At 38.0% G+C, this 18,935-nt stretch overlaps 1 protein-coding gene across 4 annotated transcripts in view; it reads right to left on the reverse strand.

The window, feature by feature from the left end:
- The window catches only part of LOC119653506 (nascent polypeptide-associated complex subunit alpha, muscle-specific form), a 144,756-nt gene that overhangs the window by 24,425 nt on the left and 101,396 nt on the right, over positions 1 to 18,935 (reverse strand). For 2 of the 4 annotated variants that reach the window (XM_038058164.1, XM_038058163.1), the window contains one exon: positions 289 to 500. In XM_038058164.1, coding sequence (XP_037914092.1) covers positions 289 to 337 — 49 coding nt within the window. In that variant the 5' untranslated portion in view covers positions 338 to 500. Of the gene's footprint in view, positions 1 to 288; positions 501 to 9,857; positions 10,409 to 10,461; positions 10,644 to 18,935 lie in introns of those variants that run through there. The other 2 variants (XM_038058165.1, XM_038058166.1) reach the window with 2 other exon arrangements.

An 18,935-nucleotide genomic window follows, 5' to 3' on the forward strand; every position in this document is an offset into this window, starting at 1 on the left:
CCTAGTGTACTTTCATGGTTTAGAAAAAATACTCTAATACACCGCAAGACTAGGTCCAGATTGAACTGTTGCGCCATCGATTATTAGTATTGTTCCAAGGAGAGACCTAAACAATTTGATCAGTTCTATTCAACGCTGTCAGCTTCTTATTGTCTACCTTAAACTTGTGATAGATATACCACTTTAATAGTTGAAAAACGGATATTACATTAGTTGATACCCTTCTTATTCACGGTTTTTATGATATATGATAATACAATAGTTAGGTGCAAAGAAAGCAGTACTTACTTTTGTTCTTCTTCCCCAGCAAACGATTAAGCGTATTGAATCCATTCATACTAATTTTTTATGTTTTCTCTAAATGTTTTTAATAGTTTTCAATTCTGTGTTCTTCAGTTCGTGATCAAGGAGTCGGGGTTTGTGCGTTCAGACGCAATGCGTTCTTTGGTAAATTGGTTGACTAATGATATATTGTATTTATCGGGAATGGTGTAAGCGACCTGTAAATAGAAGGAAAACGTATTAGTTAAAATGAACTGAAATTATTTGTAAAATAAGAATATCTAGTCACAAGGAATTTTAAATGAACGGAAAGTAGAATGTAGGAGGATACATTTACTTAAGTTCTAAATGTCAATAATATCAAGCAAGGTACCCCGGGGGAAGGAGACTGTACACAGGAGGTGAAATTTCCTAGGCAAGCTATGAATTTTTACGGGCCAAAAAAAGGACATCCGGTGTCGTTCGTATTTGTTTCAAATTTGTGTCATGGTGTTAGTTCAATTTTACATAAGACGTCCTTAAACCGGATGATTCATCTTTTGTCCAGCTTCTTTTTATTATTTTCACCTCCCATGTATAGTTCTTGCCTAGAGAGAATTCCGATTTTCTTATGTTCATAAAGCCACTTCCTAAACAAAGTTGCTATGGGGCAGTGTTCATATTAACAGATTTTGACCATAAAACTTAGGGGAACATTGCAATATGACGAATTGACTTTTTTGTTTTTGTATTTTTCGATAGCTTTTACCTATGGACCAACCCGCGGGTTGGTTTAGGTGATTCCTACTTTGTTGCCCATTTGTAACGCTCCAAATGAGAGATTCAAAATGGGCGCAATCGCGGAGGGCCTGGAAAGTGTTTTTACATACAAAGTTATATCACATTTTGACTTAACACAGAAAAGGAGAAGGGATAAAGATCTAAGATTCTAAGGTTTTATGTGAAATAAAATCTTTTTAAAATCGATTTAATGTCTACCTGTCTGTCCGTCGGTCAGGCCCGATTTACTCGGAAACAGCTGAACCTATTGTTATGAAATTTGGTGCTAGGTGTGATCTCTGAAGCCCTTTGGATATAACAAGTGGCGCCATTTTTTGTCGACTTTAAGGACGGTTTTCATATATGGGGATGGATTTAATGACGTTGCGAGCGTTTAACTGTCATGGTAAGTTTGAAATGTTTTTAGCGAACTCAATTAATAGCAGCAGCAAGTTTCAAGTTGAGGTTTCCTGAAATTACAATCAATTCTATGATTTTGTCTCTTACGGAACCACACAACTTTGAGTTTTCATTCAACATTTTCTTCCACTGATAAGAAATCTATTAATTGACAGAAACGACCACGACAACCCACCAGCAGACATGTATCGTCCTGAGCCATTTGCTGTCGAAACCAACGACGTGAACATGGCACTGGTGGCGTAAATGCAACGCGACTTGTGTGTATGGTATTAAATTTACGTATACACCGTATAATAATAATAAACGCTGGCGCAATAGTCTAATTGGATCAGGGCTTTGAAGTGTGTTAGAGCATTTCGTTCATTTTGTAACGGTATACTACAGTACACTGTAGGAGGTAATGTGGTCAGCATTGGGCTCGCCCGAGATTATTACCCTAATTTGATTCAGGTACTCATTTACAGCTGAATCGACTGGTATCCGATGTCAAATCACAATACAAATACCACTGCCACCAGTGACATTTAAACCGCAACCTTCCGTACGACAGCCTTGTATTCTAACCGCTCAGCTATCCGAACTCACTCCTGTATACATATGCTTTTGTGCACGCAGTAAAGCGGAAATATTCAAATGCGGTCGATTAATTTAGATGCGTACATACATGTATGTATGTATGTATGTATGCAGCAATAATAGCCAATATTTGTTTGTTTAGAATGAACGTAATATTTACATCTTGAGTATATACATATAACTTGGAATTTGGCAATACATGATGAAATATGTTGCATTTTTAGCTAAGTACGAATGGAAAAACCTGCATAGAAACTTCCTCGCATAAGATGAACACAAAGCCTTTATGCCCGAAGCACAAAGCTTCCGCTAGTCCGAGAGGTTTTAACGCTTACATTAGAATGTGCTCTAAGCTACGGAGAAATCATAAAATTTCACATTATCCTTATATTACTTCTGATTTTTTATAGTTCCAATTTAATGGTGAGCCTCTCTCTACCAAATTAACTTATATTGAATTTATATGAATTTCGGATATAAAAGCAAAATTTTGTGTCAATCAAACCGTTACCAAAATCGATTCAGTGTCCCTGTGCCTATAAAGTATCACATTTTGGTTACCGTTGTTATAGCATTTCCAAGTTAAATAAATTAATTTCCCAGACAAGGAAATAAATTTCCTGGTAAAATAAATTGTAATTGAAGCTGCTTCTTCCAAAATTATGTCCGTAAGAACAAAACTTCAGCGAACGTTTAGCGAGCATGCCTTATAGCATTTGAAAATGCTTTTTCAATGGGGTTTCGAAGCTGGATACCTGCGCTTATTCTATCAAGCTTGAATGACGCCAGCTTCAGTATGATTTTTAATTTGTACAAACCTTCATCAATACAACCCTTGCTTATATCCATGGGAATGCCATTGAGAATGAATGCGGAATTTTGCTCCACAATATTTTCGATATCTTCCAGGACATCGTCTGTCAGTTTCATTTGCCGACATCCTCTGCGAGCTTTTGATTGCAACGCACAATCATCTGTTTCCACCCAGAATCATTGTTTCGGGGGAATCCGGTTTACTCTGGTTCTTTCATCTTCGTATGATGAGATTAGGAGTTATTTCTGCTAAAAACTTAGCCTTTTACCAATTATGCATTCATTTATTTAATATGGAAAGTTATTTATATGAGTGGAAATTTTATTTATTCATCTGGACATGTATTTTATTTATTTGATATAGAAATATAATTGTTTTTTAGGAAATTTATTTCCTTACCTGGAGAATGTATTTACTTGACCTGCATTTGCAATATTTAATGCTGCACTCTTGGCGGACTATAATTGTTCTTACAAGTCATTCTAAAAATACTGATTTCAATCAGGTCGTTTTTCATCCGAAAAAATAACATGGAAAGGCTCAGGAAGGAAAGTAAGGGACTCTTCTCTATTTACCTTGGTATTGCAGGTCATATAGAGACGTGTAAATTCTAAATTACTAACTTCATCGAGAAAAACTGTTGGTCTGGTTGCCGTTATAAGAACGGGTACATATAGTATGGGTGGAAATGTTTTGAACAATCAATGGATCGTGTTCTCTAGGAGCCGGATTTTAAATTTCTTTTCCATACGGTTTTTTACCCCACATACAATTAAATAGCTATTTTGAGATATATATATGTATATGAACAAAAGTACAATTAGTCATTTTGGATATTTTTAGTATACGAACCATTAATTTACGTGAAATTATCATTCCATAAAATAATATACAGTACCGTGCAAAAGCTTGGAAGCACATCTACTCTATCCGGTCAAAATAAGTAATAAATATTATCTTTATGGACCTTAAGATTATTTACACAAAACCTAGTATTAAGAAATTTCTAAAATTTGACAAAACACGTATTTTATGATGTTCGGGTGCTTTCTTTTATATATGGGCGTGTTTTTGCGATAGTATTTGGTGGTTTCAACTTAATTGGGTCCCATTCAGTCGTACTTGAGCATTTGCACGCAAAATTTGTTATAGTAACATCATCTGAATTCAAAAATGGTCCAATACTATTTTCACTGTAATTTTTTTTCACATCACCGTTGAACAGCGAGGTACAATTTGTACTCTTCGTGACGAAGGATGCAGTGACAGTCGAATCGAAGTATGGCTCGGAATTTCATATGAAGGTGTTCACCAGACGCTTACTAGAAAACAATAAACCGTAAAAAACGAAGCCAGGAAAAGATCAGACAGGCCTAGAACTACAACCAATCAAGAGGATAACTTCATCAGGGTTCTCTCTAAACGGAATCCACGATTAACGGCACCACAAATTACCGCAGAGCCGCGAGAAACACTCGTCTCAGTAACTACTGTTAAAAGGCGCCTTCTGCCTCTGGGTCTAAGAGTATGTGTTGCAGGTTAAAACCAAAACTAATAGTTCCACACAAGAAAAATAGATTGGAATGGATAAAGGCTCATAAAAACTGGACTGTCGATCAATGGGAAAATGTTCTGTGCAGTGACGAGTCGATGTTTCAGATTTTCGGATCCAATAGACGTGTGTACCATGTACAATTCCTGCTGTGAAACATGATGGTGGTAATGCGATGGTTTGGGGGTGTTTTGGCAACAATTAACCTGGAAATCTGGCGAGGACAGCCGGAGAACTAAAAAAAAGGTTATTTGAAAATGTTTCAGAGTTAGGCCATACCCAGTGGACTTAGTCTTATTGGTCCTCAATTCATTTTTTAGCAAGGCAACGGTCCTAAACATTCGTCTAAATCAGAAAAGGATAACAAGACTTTAAAAATCATGCAATGGCCATCATAATCACATTTCGGTGAACCTAAAATGATTAAAATAATGATTGTAAGTTTTTATTTTGGTTAAGTTACTTTTTGTTTAATTCCTAAATTTATTCCAAGAAAAGTTATTGAAGATGGCTTAATTTAGCTTTACTATACTGCTTCCATGGTCATGAGAGAATTCGGTATCCCGACGAAATTAATAAGACTGACTAGGTTGACCCTGACCAATGTGCGAGGCCAGATAAAAGCAGCAGAATCGCTCTTGAGACCATTCAACATCAACAACGGTCTAAGACAAGAAGATGCATCCCATTCAACCTGGCCCTGGAGAAGGTGATTCGCGATACCGATGTAAATGCGAGAGGCACCATCCTCTTCAAGTCCAAACAATTACTGGCCTACGCTGACGATAAAGACATCATGGGGAGAACAACCCGAGGTGTATAGTCTACCTTCATCCACATCGAACAGGCGGCGCGAGATCTTGGGCTGCACATTAATGAAGGCAAGACGAAGTATATGGACGTCAGCGTCAGAACCAAAAGAACGAACAACATCGAATCGCACATAACAGCTATGACAATGAAATCCGCGCATGGTTATTGGCAGCCAACAGAGCCTATTTCAGCTTACAAAAACTGTTTCGATCGAAACGTCCATACGGTCAAAGCTCTTACTGCACAAGACAATGATCTTGCCAGTCCTTATGTATTCCTCGGAGACTTGGGTTCTTAGCAAAAAAACTACGAACTCTTGACCGCGTTCGAGGGAAGAATCCTCCGAAGAATTTTTGGCCCCCTACATGAGGATAGACGATTCCGTAGCCTACATAACGACGAAATTTATAAGCGATATCACGACCGTCAGGTTGTGGATAAAATCCGGCTTAATAGGTTAGTGTCCGGATAGCTCAGTGGTTAGAGCACTAGGCTGTCATACGGAAGGTCGCGGTTCAAATCTCACTGGTGGCAGTGGAATTTGCATCGTGATTTGACGTCGGATACCAGTCGACTCAGCTGTGAATGAGTACCTGAGTCAAATCAGGGTAATAATCTCGAGCGAGCGCAATGCTGACCACATTGCTTCCTAGTGTACCGTTACGGTCTTGAATGAAGTGCTCTAACACACTTCAAGGCCCTGATCCAATATGGATTGTTGCGCCAACGATTATTATTATTATTAATATTAATAGTTACGGTGGGTGGGTCACTTAATCCGTATGGATGAGGATGATCCAGAGCGGAAAGTCTACAAGGGCAATATTTATGATAGAAAAAGAAGACGAAGCAGACCTGCCTGAGATGGAGCGATGGCGTAGGTCAGAACGCCAGACAGCTTTTAGGGATATCGAATTGGTGGACCTCGGCGCAAAACCGGAGTGTCTGGAGTCCCTTATTAAGGCAGGCCTAGACCGGATACCGGTTGTTGCGCCATTGATGATGATACTGCTTCCAAACTTTTAGATGGTAGTGTCAATTTTCATTAAAAGCACAGTGGGAAAATGGATGTTGGTGGACTTTAATTTTTCGACATATGGAATTATATATTCCGCCTTTAAGGAAATTGTCTTCTTCCCAATTTTTTCGACTATAGTTTCGTTTTCAAGCTCTCAAACAAAAACAAAGGATATTTGTTAGCCCACAAAGCCAAAAAGAAAATGCCCATAATTTTCTGTCTGTAGATATGTGCATAGCAAAGAAAAATCATGTCAATCGCCATCTTTTTTGACATTGAACGTATCCATTTCGAAGTTAATTAGATTGGCCAGATAACTGTACCGGGAACTGAAATGAGCAAATCGAACACGCTTCATATTTGAAAGGTTTTGCGTATTTGTATGTGTTTCGTAATTTATGTATATGCATTTAGTAGAATATGCGCCTTAGTGTGATATGGGTATTCAATGACTTGGGTTACAGTAAATTTACACAAAAAGACAAATTTGACTTGCTATAACTTCTTAAATAATATGAAAATTTCACAAAAATTCTATCTATATCTATCAACATTAGAGTCTATATTACTGTAAAGTTTGTGTTTCTAGGATGAACAGAGAAGGTTTCAGTCCATTTCCAAAAAGTATCATAATATGCTATTATTAAATTTATTTTAGCAGAGATCATTTTGGATGGTATGTTGAGGTCTACATTGCGTAGGGGCAGTTTTATTATTTTCAGATTTTTTGATTGGGTAACTTCTGAAAACAGCCCCTTAAGATATATGATCACATTTCAACCCCCGTATTTCTTTATTTATTCCTTTAAGACTGATGATTTTCAAAATGCCCAAAGATGCTTCCTCCTTTGATAGAACAAAATGGCGTAATCGATCGCAACGAACCGACCTCGCTTCTGAACGGGACAAAGATTGAAGGAAAAGAAGAAAACTCCTCTTTAAATTTGTTTCTTGTTTTTTGCATATCAAAATGAAAGTATATTAAAAAAAATTTCTAAGGAAAATGATTTTGAATATTATATAGACAGAATATAGACAGGTAGACAGGTAGAAGATTTTCGAACTTTTGGACTCATTGATTCTACGGATTTTTCGGTTTCGCCACATTTAAAAACACTTTCTAGCCATGCCACTTATAATGGTGCCGACTACTAGTAAATTTCATTTTAACTACAATCATATAAATATAACTTGTCAACAAGTCAAGGAAGCTCAAGGCAAACGGAATTTCAGCGAACTCTCATAACTTTTTTCTACATTCAGTCAATTTTTCATAATCGAAGAAAATTTTTATTGAAATGCGATCATGGGACTTGTAAATTATCTCTACTATAAAAGCGATAGGAGTCTAAAGTACAACTGTTGATTTTCCAATAGTGGCTCTTATACAATATCTGTTCATTAAGTTATGGACACTTAGAAAATTTGCAAAGTTTCAATTTGGGGCAGCGATAAAAAATACAGTTTTCATTTTAGGTTAACAAAACACGGCTTTAATATTTGAGTGACATATAGCAAGCAGGCACAAGCCCAATTTCTTTACATTTAATATTTTGTAACCCCCTTTTCAATTGAATCTCTGCATCATCTGGTATCCTGCAAATATAATTTCTAATCATTCTTTTCCAATCAAAGTCATTATACCATATATCCTTAATGGTTTCTTTGAAATTTGTAAGTGTTGTGTTTCTGCGCTGATACACCTGGGATTTCAAATAAGCCCAACAATTCACTATTGGGTTTAAGGAAAATTGTCCGGCCAAGGCACTAGCTCCAGATTCAGTGAATTTAGATAATTAATGCTAGCTCTGGATGTGTGGCACCATCCTGCATGAAGGCATATTCTGTACGCTGAAACTGCAGATTGTTGATATACAGCACGAAGAACCTTTTTGTGAGGTTACTGTACTGCCCAGATCGCATTGTATCTTCAATAAATTATATTGGATCAGATCATTTTTCAAGAATGCAGCTACAATTCATTTCTGCTGGTGGATATTTAACCTTTTTAACCCTACAGACATCAGACAAGTATTCACACTTTTTTCTTGGATCATAGTTTGCTACCTCCGTCACCGCGTTTGGACGACATTCGTCATTAAAGATAACCTAAAAAATCATTAAAAAAAGCCAAAATTTGAAATTCGAAATAGATGCCGAGAAAAAATTCTTTTCATGCAAGTTAAAAGTTAATTTCATAGATCGAATTGTAGTCCGCGTATAAATGGGCCCATAACAATCGCGGTCATCTTTGTCAACTTCGGCTTTTAGTCTGCCGCCTGCAAGTCAGCCCATTTTCATACAGGTGTATGCGTATTGTATGATGGGATATCTCAACGCCAGCATCTCTCACGTGATCCAAAATAATTTGGGAGGTTGCAATTCAAGAGTTTTGATATTATCACCAAATGTTCCCGTTGAGTAGTCTTCCGTTTTTCCTTGAAGTTTTTTCGACTACTATGAAAAACCTCCGGCTTATCACGAACTATACTGAATTTTTTTGCTATTTCACCCACTGATGATTTACAAACATTGACATTTAAGGTAGTCGCTTTTGCTTCCCTCTTTCAAAAGGTACACAATTTGCATCTTCTATTTTACCTTAATATCTCCTTTTTTACCCATTTCCTTTTAATTTACCATTATTAGGAAACTGAGCTACCTATGCAAAGTAAAATCAATGTTTTTAGTCACATGTTGCGTTAAACATATTACAAACTTCAGAAAGAAGTATTCTAAGCTTAAAACCCCGATTTTCCAGAGAAAAACCTCCAAAATCACACAAATATTGAAAAATCCACAAGCTTAAAATTCAACTTTCGATAAAATGAAGCAATTGGCGGGCAAATAACGGTTCTAATTTTATTCCAATGTTCCACCCTAGGTAGTGGAAAATGAAGGTAACAACATATTTTAAATTTTTCTTCACAATCAAAAACCCAATGAAATAGTAAATTTTCTTAAAAAAGTTCATTGTTCATATTTCCATGGACAGATACTGTAGATTGAATAGAATTCTGTACATTGATGTCTTGCAAAAAAAATCTCTATTACCAATTTCTAGTCCCTTATACCATTGCCTAGTTCACATATCCATATTTATATGGTAGAGTCACTTCTGATGACAATTAATTTGACATGATTTTCGAAACATATTCGAAGATGTACCGATGTCACACTAGTCAAGCTTAAATAATCAATATAAAGAAACTAAGTAGAAAATGACCAGCATTATCAAATAGGATGTAATGAAAATGCTTTGTTCTTTATTTTTGATATTGATCGATAGTAAAAAACATTCCATCCGAAGTATGTACAAAAAGGTAAACTTTCTATACAAATATCATGCTTTTCGTATTCAATTCAAGGCTTGAATATGATAATTTCCAGGAGGTAGCACTCAAGACAGGTTTCTTTGAGATTACAATTTCGTCACATTACCGGGTTTGGTTATGGGTTCCCCCGGATTCCTTTAGAACACAACATTATAGTTAGAATACTGAATTATTCAATAATTTTCTAGACTTAAAAAATCGAACGGTAGTCCATTCAAAATAAAGGTAAAACTGTAAACTTATTCACGATATGTTTACATGCATTTGGGGATATACTCGTATGACCTTCTAATTTTGGTAGCAACAAATTCTTCTCCTAGAAACCTGTTATTTGAGGAATACGAAATGAAGAAAGCAAGTTGTGTTTTTGGTGAACATCCGTCCTGCAGTTATGTACATAGATAATGCATTCACAAATAAATTGTAGATCCAAACAGCACTAGCCGATTATGATAGGAATCACTTCGGATATTGTTTTTGTTTATTATGCTTTATCACTCATAAGCTGGTACTTTGGCATCATTGGCTTATTATTTCATATCAAGTAATAAATACCCGAAAAACGATAATTAAAAATATCGGATTGACGTAAATTACTACACTCAGAATACTCAGAGCATGAGGTAATATTTAACTTTTCCACTCGATGTTGATGTCTTAATCACATTTTTTTACATTTCGTTTATTTTTTATTGGGGACACAGGTTTTATTTTTGATTTTGACATAGTACCCGGTTAATTCCACTTTTTTGAATATTCACGAATGTCAAAACCATCACCACACTAAGAACAAACCGTCAAGTTGCCACAGCGGAGACAAAAGCTTTATCTAATATTTGTAAGCATAAAACCATTTTGAAAACATTAATATATTTCTGTAATGTAATACCTAACATAACGCCACTGAAAATCACATAAGACCCGAATCAGTAGAATTCAGAGCGCATTTTTTCGCACTGCAGTCTGATTTATGAATCAGCCGATGGAGGAAAAAACATTAAAAAATAACGACAACCGTAGAACCCCGGCCTAGTCCCATTCAGCTGCCGTTCGAAACTGTTGTTTGCTCAAGCACTACTATTACTTATCGTAGTCTATCTCTCTTGTCGCTAACTCTTTCACATTTCTCCACCTCCACCTTGTGTCACCCACGTTTGTTATCATTATCACAAATATTTTCGTCAGTCGCGAAAAAATTCTTTCTGCCAAGCCTATATACAGCCGTAAGCAAGTAGACTTACGTATGTACTTATTTACTACTTATGTACTCTCAGGCATTTCTTTGGGCGACTCCGCCGCTGGTAATTGATCGCATAATTGTGGTAGTAACCATCGCGACCTTATCGTCCGGCTTGAAAATAGTTATGGAGTGGATAAAGCCATAAAGAAAATGTTGAGCTATTTTTAATCACTGCCATGAAAGAAATGATGTTAATAACGTTATTGTTGAATGATTTGTTTAACATCGCTAGAGGCTTCCTTTTTGCTACATTGTGAAGAACTCTGGGTTGGACTTCAGATCTTGTAACCAAATATACACTTTTCAATGTTCCGTAGTTTATAGACGGTGAATCGCAAACCAAAATTTCAGAAGGTGTCATCGACACGCGGCAATAAGTATGCAACTCAGATTTCTTTAACATGGTCGGAATAGAAGCTTTGGTTACATGATACTTTATACTGAAAGGGATATATGTTCTGCGGAACGATAAGTACAACAGGCTCAAATAAGTAATTTTCGGAAAAGTTCATATTTTCTACAACCCCATCTCTTGGATATTTCTAATTCAAACTTTCTTGTCTTCTTTTATTCGTTATTACGCAAATTTCGAGATTTGTCTTATTAAGTTTCGGCCCAGAACAATGGATTTCTATATCTTTTGGAGGACTTTGCTACGCTTCATCCCTGTAGTATTAACAACTACATCATTCGTTTCTGTTACAATTTTTTGCTTTACTTTTTTTGCAAAGATTCTACGTTGTGTAATCAAGTTTTTCTAAAATACAATCGTGAGATAGTAATTTATATGGTTATCATAAACTTATATGTGGGGCATAGTGTATCAACTAAGTCTAATTGTCTTAACTCCCGAAAAGCTTGTACTCTTCCTACACTGTTTGCACCATGAAGTCCTAGGGCGGCATGGCATAGCCGCAATGGAAATGTCTGAAGAAGAAGTGGTACAAGGATGCGATGTAGATGAGATGTAGAAATGATAAGTACATAAGCCGTCGAATGGCAATTTGTGACACATCTGATTTTTTGACTCCAAGAAGGAACAACATTTTTCTTTCGGAACGTAACAGAAGAATTTTGGGGATGAGTGCCATATAACATTTCATCCTTCGATAATATTGATTACCAAATTCGGGCTAGTGTCAATCCGAAATTATTCACTACGTTAATAATGATAATAATCGTTGACGCAACAATCCATATTGGGTCAGGGCCTTGAAGTGTGTTAGAGCATTTCATTCACGACCGTAGCCTTACACTATAGGATTACAGTACCCTGTAGGAGGCAATGTGGTCAGCATTGCGCGCGTCCGAGATTATTACCCTGATTTGACTCAGATACTCATTCACAGCTGAGTCGACTGGTATCCGACATCAAATCATGATACAAATCCCAATGCCACCAGTGAGATTTGAACCGCCACCTTCCGTACGACAGTGTTGTGCTCTAACCACGCAGCTATCCTGACACTCACTACTTTAATAGGCGCAATAAAAACAATCCGTCTTATTTGTTTTCATCCTAGATTGCTTTGAATCAGTCATGCAGTATGTATAACACTAATTTAGATTTTGTGTGACACAATTATTTGTTATTACTACATTTTTCAAAAATTGACAGGAAACCGCCGTTAAGTTTATCCTAACATCATCAAGTTTTGCAGTAATATAGGCATTTGGAGGAAATCGCTCTATTACTAATAAAGTTATAATAGGCCAAACTTGCCACTTTTGTCCAAATTACAGTAAATCTAAGACTTTAAATGTAAATATTACACTAAAGTGAATGGTCTGTCATAAATAAATATTACGAATTACGTCCAAATGAGACAAATATCCACTCGAATATGGTTACATAAGAAATACACAAAGCCTTTCATACCCGAAGAATCAAGCTTTTAACATGTGTCCGAAGTAGTGAAGAGGTATAACCAACTCCATGACATGCTTCACTCTATTTAGTTCTGTTTAGAGCCAAGAGTGAATAATACTGCTCGGTTACAGCACGTATTATAATAAAGTCTTTTAAATACCGAAGAAGCTAAATCTATTGGGTGCAAGGTTTAGAGATGCTACACTGCCGCAGAAACCACAGTTTACTTGGGCCAGAAACAACCGGCCCCCTTAGGTCCTCCTGTGTGAAGGTCGTTTTTTTTTGGATTTTTTTAGAATTTTTTTGTGAAGAACTGGATAAAAATACAAACACGAATTTTTCACCATAAATTTATTAATATCTTGAGCGTGCATAGTAATTTTTTCAGCCCGATCACATAGTTCGTTATTGAAATACGGAGCAGGTGTTTTTCGGCTGCCACGCTACTGTGATCATCTTAAAGAAAAAAGGAAAACGGCATTTTAATGTACAGGCTTAACTACAGTCCGCAAACTAGGATTATTAAAAAATATTAAAATTTTTGGTGCCGTCTTAAACTTTTTTTTGTGAATTTCGGTGTTTCTTTCCGGCTTCTTCAATGAATAAAAAAAAACCACTGAATGAATTGCAATTATCCTAGTTTACGGACCTTAGAAATATGTACTGAATAAGTCGCAAAAATGTCAAAGAATTACGTTGGATAAATTTTGGCCTACGGTGACAGCCGATTTTCATCATGCAATTTCGAGAAAAATGCATTTAAAAAGTACGTGTTTGACACTATAATTTCCGAACGAAAAAAACGAGGTATGCCCAATAGAAATGTTATCTTTTTCTGTGGTAATGATATGCCATACACCGCAAATTTGAGACATATTTGACGAAATTCATCGGGTAACACTGAAACACCCTCCTTTCAGTGCGGATTTGTTTTCCTGTTATTATTTTTTGTTTGCAAGAGAACAATTAGCAAGTAATAAAGCCACCGACGAGCTTGTGTGTAGCTGGTTGGCGCCAGGTCTTGGCAAAATTGCATATATTGTAAAGGAGATTATGTAGAGAAAAATTGAAGACCGTATATTATTTATTCATAAATGCCTGACAAAAATAAATAGCATTTATATTTGAATAGACCTCGTAATATTTAATTTTGACCAGTAACGTCCCGATCGAGTTTGCCATTTTTGGTCGATCATAAACCGTGTCCGGGTGAAGGCACCATCTAACGTATCGAACCAGTGCGCAGGGGTGCAAGGACTACCCACCTTTCTTTATAAAAGTGTGGAAGAAGCAATTATTTCTTTTCTTTGAAAAAGAAGGCGCCAGGACCCGATGATCTCTGCAGAGGTGTACAAACTAGTGGCAAAGCTTACGCTGATCAGCAAAGGGCGAGGCGAAACTACGCTGCTGTCTTCATGCCGACCACTCTGTATGCTGGACACGGCTGGGAAAGTGATCCAAAAGCTCATCAGAAGTAGACTCACTGAAGCAATACCTGCTGCCGGAGACTTATCCCCACGGCTTTCCAATATTGGGGTAGGAAAATCCACAGTTGATGAAATACTACTAGGCAATACTTTCCATGTCCGAGCTATTTCTTATGAATACGAAAGGATTATCTGAGGAACCGCTAGATGGTCATAGGAGGATGGAGGGCACGTCGGGTAGCATAGGAATCCATCCTAGGGTTGGACCTCTGGAATGCTTCCTATGATAGTCTGCTTAGACTCGACATGCCGGAAGAGTCGCGGCTGTTCGTTTATTCAGATGATGTTGCGGTGCTTGTTGCCGGGTGGACTGCGATCGGTAAGCGGACGGATGATTGCTCATAATTTCAACTTCACTCTCCCTATCTGCATTAATGGGCAGAGCATCGAAATCGTCGCCCAATTTGTATATCTAGGAAGCGTGGTTTCTGCCGACTGTGCCACCGAATTGAATATTACCCGACGCATTAACCGTAACGTAGTGCACTGGCGTGACACCATGTCAAACGAAGAACTTGGTCGGTGCACAGGCTTGTCACTCATACGCATTTTCACACTTTAAGGAAAGGCGACAATCGCAATGGAATCCACTCGCTAAAGAAGACCGACGTACGGACCGCCGAAAGGGCACCTGGTGCAGAACAGTAGAGGAGGAGTGCGAGCGTCGCGAAAAGTCGTGAGCGGAAGCACATTTCAGATAACTGCGAACGATGGCGCACAGGTGTGGCTGACGAGCTATACTCCACCAAGGGATGAATGGTAGCTATATAACAACTTTTCTGATTTAATCCGCGGCTCCAACATGAAAACAGGTTGAAACATTTGTGGTTCATAATTTAATCTTGAATGCTTTTTGCAGCATTTTGTGAGATCTTTATTCCAGGCCAGTGCATTAGGAGGCAATGTGGTTAGCATTGCGATCGCCCGGGATTATTGTTCTTATATGATTGCAGTACTAGAGCAGTTCTGATGCTTTCTACACTATGAATTTCCAGCCCATACTCAGTACAAATTGATAGACCACTGGCGAAAATCTCTTTCCGGTTTTCCTTTGGTATGTAGAAATAGGTTTTTAGGTAGAATCCTATGACCATCTCTATTTCTATTGTTTTTCAGGGTGCGTTCAAGATCACTTCTATGAAGTTCTGAGTTCTGGTGCTGGAGACACGGGGAATTTTCGGCACCTTTTCGGTATTTTCAGGTTTTGTTCTGCCATTGAGAGTGATGAAAATCGACCTTAGGGAGTTTTACCGTTGATTGGGGCATTCGGTTCATAACAATCTTAAAAAGCCTTTGTGTGGGTTTTGCTTTCGCTTTGTTATAGGCAATACTTTAAACCCGATTGCACATTAAGTATTTGAAAATGATAAATAATGAAACATTTCACTTTCGACGTTCCTCATTGTAAAAGAAAATCTGTCCTAAGTCACTGGATGATTCATGTTATGAGCACTTCTTGATTTAAAGAAAGTATAGTACAATGTAGCAATGTCAAAATTAGAGTTTCATTTGCCAATAGCATTTTTCAAAACGCAGCTAACGTATGTAGGTTTATGAACAGAATCTTCACGTCACGATACCCACGTTCAGTATGCAGATGCGCATGCACAAGCTTCAAATATGAAAAGCATTTATCTTCGATTTGGCCTGTCATTCTGAACAATGGGGCAAAGGGTGCAATGCAGGTATGCGTGCGGCTAATGCTCAGTTATTATATAAGTGTTGCAATCGTTAATGAACTTCACATTAATAGTCGAAGCACATACATACTTTAGTGCGTACATATTTAAGTGCACATACTATCATTTCGTGCGCCGTAGATTTGAGCTGGTAATTGTATTGAATCAGTGGTAGTTGAAATCAAATGAGTCAGTGGAAATTCGATAAGAGTAAATTATTATAGTGAAGCTGAATTGATAGTCCATTAAACACTACAAATTCGATTAATTTTTAGAGAAGCTGCGGAACAAATGATAATTTCTCGCATCAAGTAAATTAATTGTCGTGCATATATGCACGTATGTAGCTCAGGAAGAGTGGATTCAGAAAGCATTGAAGTCGACGCTTCTGTTCCAAATTAACATGAGGAAAGCTGAACTAACTGTTTCTATGCATTAAGTGCATTATAGACGGCCAAAATGTAAGTTTCTCAAAAAATATTGGCCGAAGATACTGTACCGAACTAAATAAAGAATCAACTTTTAAGAAGATATGGCAACTTTATACATATTACTTCTTTGTTTTACTAAGGCTTTGTGTAAAACAAAACCTTATTAAAGTCAGGTCAATGTGTATCTATCTGTCGGTCACACGCACTCTTCTTAGAAACGGATGCGTTGTTTGAGACGAAATTTGGTGAGAAGATGGAAACTATGAGCGCCCACACATATGGTTACATCGTTCTACTTTGATTTTAAGGAGGAGTCCCAACAAATGCAAGGGGTAAAATGTGTTTGCCGAATATAGTCGTGCGGGTTATCAAATGAAATGTCTCGATTAGTATTAGCCGGTATTGCAGTAAATTCGCGCGCAATTGATCTTCAAAAATGTCAAGAGAGGCATTTTCGATTGTGTGGCCATGTAATTTACTAATTTGCGCTAACGTGAATTTGCTTGCCAAGATTTATTTGACCATCGTCGATGAAGTCGATGAGAAAGGTCGGCCGAAGCAACAATGGCTTGATACGCTGGATGGCGATTTGAAACCTCGCGACTGCATCCAGATCAAACTTTTATAATAATAATAAGAAAAATGGCGGAACTTTTCAAAATAAGCTGGTCCGTTTCTGAACAGGACAACGATTGAAGAAGAAGAGGTTGCAACAAATCTGCACGAAAGAGACAATTTTGATCCAAAGTAACTTTATCAGCAAAAGGACAATTTTGACCAAACTTCACACTTTTACACAAAACCTTAAAAAGATAGCTGCGTGATTAGAGCACAAGGCTGTCGTACGGAAGATCACGGTTCGAATCTCACTGGTAGCAGTGAGATTTGTATCGTGATTTGACGTCGGATATCAGTTGACTCAGCTGTGAATTAGTACCTGAGTTAAATAATCTCGGACGAGCGCAATGTTGACCACATTGCCCCCTACAGTGTACTATAGTGAACCGTTTCGGTCTTGAATGAATCCTCTAACACACTTCAAAGCCTTGATCCAATATGGATTGTTGCGCGAACGATTATTATTATTAAAAAGGAACTGAACTTTTTCCTTGTATGCGCGTGAATTGTGTGAGTGAAAAAAATAATGGGTTCGGGGCTCTTCTTCAAGAGGAGATTTTAGAATTTGGTCAATGACTTGTTTGGTCACCATTCTATAAACTTCTAAAAAGTGGTTAAAAAGTGGTTGGTTGATTCGGAAAATTTTCCGAAAAAATGACGTGGCCTCATTGCGATACCAAATCGCGAAAAAAATCTATGGAATTGGAATCGTCTGTGTTATCTGCATTTCTGTCATCGTTTTCAATACAAATTTATTTATTTCATCAATTGGTTTGCCAATACTGATCAAATTGATTTAAGTTTTCTTCTTTAATGATAATAAATAAAAAATAAAATAAATAAATAATAAAGTTATATCGATTATGCCAAGGCTTTTGATAGCGTTCCGCACACCTGGCTAATCGACATCCTACATCTGTATCGCATTGATCCGAAACTAATAAAGTTTTTGGCGACAGTCATGAAAAGGTGGCATACCACCTTATGGGTGCGTACATCTGAGGGTGCTAATACATCAAAGCCCATCCGTATACGGAGGGGCATCTTCCAGGGGGATTCGTTGAGTCACATGCCGGACATAGCATTGGTGACAGACTTCTACAAGTACCTAGGAATTCTGCAAGGAACCCATGCTCTGGTGATCTGAAAGAAGTTCTGCTGTCCGAATTCCTGCGACGTGTAAAGCTGGTGCTGAAATTGCATCTCCCGGGGAAGGATAAAATAAGCGCGTTGAATGTATTCGCTATCCCTTCACTGGCTTATGCATTCGGAATATTGCCGTGGACGAAGACCGACCTGGAAAACGTCCAGCGGCGGATACGGACAACTATGTCCAAATTCCGAATGCATCACCCAAAGTCTGCCGTGGAGCGGATGAACCTGCCTCGTGACATCGGAGGTAGGGGCGTGGTTGACGTGGCGGCACAACATCATCGCCAAGTCGACTCGCTGCGCGCTTATTTTTACAGCAAAGAGCAGACGAGTCCCTTGCATGCGGCTGTCTGTAAGGCAGACTGTGGACTGACTCCACTTAACTTGAAGGATCGATTTATCAATCCTCTGAGTGGGGTGAAATCGGATCAAGAGCGGATCGATGAATGGAGTTCGAAGGCAATGCACGGTAAACACGTGAATTGTCTTTGGCAGTCATTTGTCGATTTGCATCTGTCGAACAGATGGCTGTGCGCTGGGGAGCTCTTGGCTGAGACGGAGGGGTTCATGTGTGCCATTCAGGATGGCGTGGTCGCCACCCGAGCTTATAAAAAGCTCATCATGAAAGAACGGGTGGAGAACGACCAGTGCAGAATGTGTGGTTCGGCGTTAGAGACGTTGGACCATCTCATTTCTGGCTGTACTGTTAAGGCACCGGTGCAATACATCACCAGGCATAATGCTGTATGTAAGGTTATCCATCAAAACCTTGCATATAAGCATGGGCTGATTACGGGAACATGTCCGGTTTACCGATATGAGCCGCAAGCAGTACTTGATAGTTCTGCTTACAGCATGTATTGGGACCGGCAAGTTCTGACTGATC

Source organism: Hermetia illucens, chromosome 4 (genome assembly GCF_905115235.1).
Source record: "Hermetia illucens chromosome 4, iHerIll2.2.curated.20191125, whole genome shotgun sequence".
Lineage (NCBI taxonomy): Eukaryota > Metazoa > Arthropoda > Insecta > Diptera > Stratiomyidae > Hermetia > Hermetia illucens.